At 31.9% G+C, this 7,016-nt stretch overlaps 2 protein-coding genes across 3 annotated transcripts; both read left to right on the forward strand.

Moving 5' to 3' along the window:
• The first annotated feature begins 349 nt into the window (after window positions 1-349).
• Window positions 350-2,560, forward strand: LOC120208870 (WD repeat domain-containing protein 83-like). 2 transcript variants are annotated; one of them, XM_039208010.1, is made up of 8 exons: window positions 350-567; window positions 644-746; window positions 1,037-1,144; window positions 1,234-1,343; window positions 1,452-1,559; window positions 1,645-1,690; window positions 1,938-2,069; window positions 2,282-2,560. In XM_039208010.1, the coding sequence occupies exons 1-8, from the start codon at window positions 359-361 to the stop codon at window positions 2,363-2,365; spliced, it is 900 nt and encodes a 299-aa protein (XP_039063941.1). In that variant the 5' UTR covers window positions 350-358; the 3' UTR covers window positions 2,366-2,560. The 2 variants fall into 2 exon arrangements, with proteins under 2 accessions (XP_039063941.1, XP_039063947.1); XM_039208016.1 differs by lacking the exon at window positions 2,282-2,560 and having other exon boundaries at window positions 1,645-1,831; window positions 1,938-2,053.
• Window positions 2,561-5,456: 2,896 nt separating this feature from the next.
• LOC120208888 (72 kDa type IV collagenase-like) lies at window positions 5,457-6,518 on the forward strand. The gene has a single exon (XM_039208024.1). The coding sequence runs from the start codon at window positions 5,498-5,500 to the stop codon at window positions 6,344-6,346; it is 849 nt and encodes a 282-aa protein (XP_039063955.1). The 5' UTR covers window positions 5,457-5,497; the 3' UTR covers window positions 6,347-6,518.
• Window positions 6,519-7,016: the final 498 nt, after the last annotated feature.

The raw sequence follows: 7,016 nt of genomic DNA on the forward strand, positions 1-7,016 counted from the left end.
AATAATATTATTTATTGTATTTAATGTTTGTAATAAATAAATTTTAAAAAATTATTGAACTAGTAGGAAAAGGATTTAAACAACATATTCCAAAAATCGTAAAATATTTTTCAAAAAATGTAATTCATTTTATGAAAAATATTTTTTGAAAAACGTTTTTAGTGAAACAAACAGAACTTTATAATGTAACAAATTATATTAAAATAATATTATTTTTATATTTGTATTGAGACTGGTCGAGAAAGATACAGATTTTTATCTCAAAATTCGAATATTAAATTTTAAATTGGATAAAAACTTCATAAATTTATACATTGGGCACAAGTTCAGAAAGGCCAATGCTAAACACAAAACCAGAATGAACTCGTCGGAGCTGCCAAGGAAAGAAACCAACGTGCTAAAAGGCCACGATGGTGCAGTATTAGCCGCGAGATTCAACTACGACGGCAACTATTGCCTGAGTTGCGGCAAGGATCGCACCATCCGACTTTGGAACCCTCACCGTGGCATCCACATCATAACCTACAAATCTCACTGCCGCGAAGTTCGCGACGTCCACGTCACCCCGCACTCCTCATACCTGCTCTATTCCTTTCTTTGAATTCGTTCTAAAACCTTTTAAAAAAATATTTCTTTCGTGTAGAGATAACTCCAAGTTGTGTTCTTGCGGCGGAGACCGACAGATTTTCTATTGGGATGTTTCCACCTGTCGGGTTATTTGCAAGTTTCGCGGCCATGATGGCGAGGTTTTTACTTCGAATTCTTCCATTTTTTTACACCGAGTAAAATGTTGCAAATTTGTTGCTTCTTGTATTTGATTCAAAATCATTGAATTCTTAAATTTTTTGTTTATATTTTGACATTGATGAAAGTGAAATGTTTACTGTTTAGTTCTTCAAAATTTTATTACAAGTCTAGCTTTAATTTTAATTTTGGCTTATGAAAACAAAAGCAATTAGTAAAATTAATTGCTTCGCCAAAACTAAATTTGAAATCTTTGCTGACATTTCCACTTTTATGTTAATATATTTCATAGGTGAATGCGGTGAAGTTTAATGAGAATGCATCGGTGGTAGTATCTGCAGGTTATGATAGATCATTGCGTGCTTGGTACTGCAGGTCTCACAGCACTGGACCCATACAGGTTCAAAATTTTCATCTTGTTATATAATATTAGGAATGGTTTTATTGTATATAATAGCTTATCAGTTTTAATTTTACACCGATATGCAGATAATTGACTCATTTTTGGACACGGTTATGTCTGTATGTTTAACCAAGACTGAAATTACTGGTGGAAGTGTTGATGGAACTGTTCGAACATTTGATATCCGTATCGGTCGGTGCGTAACATAAGCTATTCTGGAGTTTTCCTTTAGGTTCTAACTTGGGTTATATCAATTATCACAGTGTGAACGTCCATTAAATGATTTCCTTTCTTTTTGTTGTAGAGAAATATCGGATGACTTAAGGCAACCTGTTAACTGTATCTCAAAGTCAAACGACGGTAACTGTATATTAGCCAGTTGCTTGGATTCATGTATACGAATTTTAGACAGGTAAAGCCTTCAATGTAATTGGATTCTTGCTGCAAAATATTGTCTACCTTTGAATGCCCCTAAATCTGGATTTCTCCTACTGCAGGTCCACGGGTGAACTATTGCAAGAATATAAAGGACATGCTTGCAAGGTTAGAATGCAGGCCTTATCCTTAACTTGCAAATATTTTCATCTGCCTTTAAATTATCTAGTCTGTCCCCCTTTAAGTATTGATTATCTATTCGAAGTGTTCTGAATATAAAGGACATATTTCAGTTGTGAAAAATGTCCAGGAATTGAACTTCTTTAATTATCCATCTTTATTTCCAAGCTCTTTAGGTTTCCATTATTTTCTGTTCATGGATTGCTATAATTTGGCTTTCGTTGTTCTGCAATAGTCCTACAAAATGGATTGCTTCCTAACCAACAGTGATGCACATGTAATTGGTGGATCTGAGGATGGCTCAATCTTCTTCTGGGATCTGGTAGATGCATTTGTGGTTTCAAAATTCCGAGCTCATCCATCAGTGGTACTGTTTTCTTTTTCTTATTTATTTCCCTATTGCTTCTTCTGGCACTGCTTAATTTTCAGGATAATTAAAGGGGAATGTTATAGGCATCCCCTCAACCAAACACGGCATTGCAGGGTGGCTAGCCTTACAATACTAACATTTTTATTTTCCAGGGTTGATGACGCGGTCTTTCATTGCTGTATTTTGATTGGTTTATCTTTCTTTGGCAGGTGACAAGTGTGAGCTACCGTCCAAAAGAAAACTGTATGATAACCTCCTCTGTGGACGGCAGTGTTCGAGTTTGGAAAACATGAGCTCATGAACACAATCAAGGTTTTACACTTATTACTGCATCCGAGTCGCAAGAACTCCGGAGATCTGACATCTGACATTTAGCTGTAAATTGGTGTTTAATGATGGAACTGCATATTGTTCAAATATTGATACGGCAGTGCACATGTTTGGGTGGTGATTATTCTGGTGGCCTTGAATTCCAGACCATATCTTTGTTTAGAAGTCTTAGTATGAAGATTCCTAGACAGCGAAGAGTGTAAAAAAACCTGGTTTTCTTGTTTGGCATGATCTTGTTGAGATTTGAAGAGCGGCTGAGCAACTCTTATTCAACCACTTTGTCATTGTCATTATGACCGTACCGAGTGAATAAACTTTTATTCATATTCGTTTATTTAATTTATATATATGGGTGAAAAAAGTCATATATCACCAAAATAAAAAAAAATAGATTTTGAAAGTTGTATCTTACTCATTTTTATAAATAAATTCATTGAAGTTGGATTCGATTACACTTATTCAATTGAACAATAATTAAAGTATCTAATATTTTTATCACGTTTTCTTGCTCATCAATTTTACATAATGCGTACACATAGACCTTCGTCATTGTCTTTTAATAGGATTTTGACCTCTAATCGTCTTTTTTTTTTACTTATCGATCTTACAGAATGAATAAACATAACCATCAACGATTTTCAAGATTTTCTTGTACCATCTTCATTATAAACATGTTTTTACTAAGTTGATGATTATTATTCTCTTAATTCTACGATTTTTTTAATGAAAAATTAACTCGAATTCCCCATCAACCATCCCAAATTTTGGAATTTGTTTCATACTTTGTCAATAAAATATTAAAAGAAAAAAGAACATCATCATAAAACATCGAACTTAATTTCATTATTTACACGTCTTAATGTTCGATGAAAGAATCTGGGAGAGTTTCGCAATCCAACATCAAAATATAAACTTTAAAAAAAGTACAAACCCATAGAACAAATGTTTAACATACCCCGGTTTTATCCTTGATCAAATAGTGTGTTGATGATTACTTGATCATCACATATGGCAATGAGCTTTCCAGCACTTGATTCTTCCTCTGCGTTTTTTTTTAATATCGTGATCAATAAGAGACTTATTGACATATTTCTCACTTTTATTGACCGTGAATAAATAATGTTTTGAAAAGTGATAATTTTCCAAGTGTGAATGGCTACTTCTATTACCATTGCTCATATAGACTCCAATTTCTTATATCCCTTCAATTCCTCATATCTGCTCGATATCCATCCCATCACCACGTAAGAAACATTTCTTTTTATCTAACTCATCCTCTTGAAACTCAAGATGCATGTTATATCCCTATAGTTTTGATGTTGGATTTTGATCATTATTAATATTTAATTATTATTAAATATCGGTTATCGAATCTATTATTATATTAAGAAATAATGATAAGATTATTTAGAACTAAATCGTGAAGTTTGATCATCTCTTGTTTATTTTTTATCTGGTTGTGATCTGATGTTTTCTTCCTCCCCCCACACTAACTAAATAACTTGGTTATTTGTACAGCTTTGTGATTATCAATCGTAAAGTTTTTCCCTGTAAACGTTTTATTAATCGGTAAACTATGCATTTAGTGGATAAACTATCAGTTTTAGTCCATTTTAGTACCTACATTTTCATTTTCTTTAAAATCATATCTAACACTTAGTTTTCATTTCATTTTAGTACTCCACCGTTAAAAACTTAACATGTTTTATGCCTAAGCTATCAATTTTATCCGTTTTAGTACATATACTTTTAATATTGTCAAAAATTAACGTCAAATTTTAAACAATGTACTAAAATAAAACAAAAACTAAAACTTTTAAAGGCGAGGTACTAAAATAAAATAAAAACTAATAAAAAAAATTAAATTTTAGATATAAAAATAGACTAAAATTAATAATTTAAATACTAAACATGTAATTTACTCTTTATTAAACTACACCATTTCGTCGCTCAATTATCATTAAAACGTTTTATTTTCTTTTCTAGCCTAGGTCCAGGGTAACTTCTCAAATTTTCTTTTATTTTCGATTTATCAATCATGAATATTAATTATTACATTCTTTTATCTTTAGTTTTTTTATTAAATTAAATAATATTCTCAATCATTTAATAATAGACATTCAGTCATTCTGGCTGCAATAGTTGATGCTCGAACATTTATGATAATTTAGTTCGTGCTTTATCCTTAATTTTTTGTTAATATTTTCTGTTCTCTACTATTTTTTTTATTTAATTTTGCACTCATGAGATATTATTATGGCCATCAATTTTTTCCATATAGAATTAATTTCAATATCACTTGTTTCCTCTATATTTTTATTCTAAATTTTATGAATTGATTAATCTAGATTGAATACTTTTTAATTTATTAATTTTCTTAATATATTTTATTTATGTCAAAACTTAAAAAAAATAATATCTTATTTCACTAAATCAAATGAGTATTGATAAATTTTAATTAATATAAATAAAGAATTATCTTATAAACCAACCATTTTTATTCAAACTGACACTATTATACATGAGCAATAGAATCTAAGGACAGAAGGCTAGTTGTTATTACTCCATAAATTAAACCTAACATGCTATTCGTAATTGACATGTGATATACGACACAAATTGAACTTAAATATGGATGGGAATTTATTCAAGCATAAATTTAACACTGATTGATTTATTTTTTAGAATTTAAAATTTTTGATAAATTCAAATGGTTACAAAGATACGGTAAAAATTCATTATAAGAACAACTATCTTAACTCAGTTTACTTCATTTATAACGTCAGGTTTTGAACACTGGCCTTGCTTAAAAATCTAATGTCTCATTTCATTAACTCAATTGGTTTATAGTAAATATTAAAATTTAGTGCGGAAAACTAGAATGGAATTGAATGCACGACGGCTAGAATGAAAGTAGCCCAACATGGTACCTAACTTATATTAATAGCCTAATGAATATTCTTCTCTCAGTCTTGTATCGTCCAAGCTTCCATGCATAAGCTTTGGGTATAAATAGTAGGTAAGGCAAACACCAAAATTCACGCCCTAGAACACTAGAGCAATACTTCATCTTACAGCTTGTACCATAGCTTGCAATGGCACTTAAATTTTCTCATCAGTTTTTTGGAGCCTTTCTTGTCTTCATTGTGGTGCAACCTTTTATGGTTAAATCCATGCTTTTAAAATTAGAATCTCTTGAGGAAGCCCAGAAAGGAGACATTGTTAGGGGGATTGATAAAGTGAAGCAATTTCTGGATACCCTGGGCTACTACAATCCTCCTCATGAAAACACTACCGTGTTTGATGATAAATTTGATGAGGGTTTAGAGTCTGCACTAGAAACATTCCAGGGATTTCACAATCTAAAAGTAACTGGAAAGGTCGATCCTGATACAATCAAAGCAATGCAGACCCCTCGTTGTGGTTTCCCTGATACCATCCCTCGTAATCAAAGCATGTCTAATTATAAGTTTTTCGATGGGAAACCTAGATGGAACAGGCCCCAGCTGTCTTACAGCTTCATACCAAGTGCTTATTACAGGGCGAATTTGCAAGTAATGAGAAATGTGATGGCTCAGGCATTCAGAACATGGGAAGTTGTTTCTCCATTTAGGTTCATCGAGGCACCGCAACAAGGCAACAGAGCCGATATTAAGATTACGTTTGCTCCAATCGATGGCTTTGGCAACTTTTTGGCTTATGCTTATGCACCAGGAGATGGGAGGCTTTTCTTTGATGAAGCCGAGCATTGGACCGCTAATCCCACCTCCAGGGACCAAATGGACCTGCAATCAGTAGCCGTGCATGAGGTAGGACATAATATGGGACTTGATCATAGCCAAGATCCAAATGGAATCATGTATCCACAATATCCACCCGGAAGTATCAAAAGGAACCTTGGCCAAGATGACGTTCGGGGCTTAAGGGCTTTATACAACTACTAGCAACACCTTGCTTACCTATACAGCTTTCAATTTCCGAAGCTTAGATATGTCATCTGAAACAACTTAATTCAACCACTGGAATAAATGCATGTAGTCGTCAGCCTTTAGTAACTAGTATGGCTATATATGGTTAAATAGTTAAGAAGTAAAAAAAAACAAAGTTGTTTGACTTCGACGCCTCATTGAAATATGGTTAATTATAAATTTAAAATGTTAAATTATGAGTTGTCTCTGTACCATATTCAATTCAGGGTTTTAACCTATACACTAAAATAATTTGATCATGTTACTAATTTGATATTATTTTTAATCCGAATCAATAACAATATTAAAAATTTGTTAGTTGCTGGAATTGTTTTTTTTCTAAATAGGTGAAACCTAAAGTGATCCATATAATTTAAAAGGTGAAATTTTTTTATGCAAATATAAGTCACTAGTTTTATTAAGAAAAATAGATAGCATCCAGCGTTATAATAAAAATTGTATAATTATTAACACAAAAAACTAATCACTTAAGATCATACAGAAAAAAAGTTCAAAACTTTAATAAAAATTCGAACAGAAGATATATATAAAATATATCTGACTATATCAACAAACAAACCACAATAAATAAATTATTGAAATACCGCCGACAATCAGAAATCAAAGTCAAACTTAGTGAGAAAAT

Source organism: Hibiscus syriacus, unplaced genomic scaffold (genome assembly GCF_006381635.1).
Source record: "Hibiscus syriacus cultivar Baekdansim isolate YM2019G1 unplaced genomic scaffold, ASM638163v2 tig00000594_pilon, whole genome shotgun sequence".
NCBI lineage: Eukaryota > Viridiplantae > Streptophyta > Magnoliopsida > Malvales > Malvaceae > Hibiscus > Hibiscus syriacus.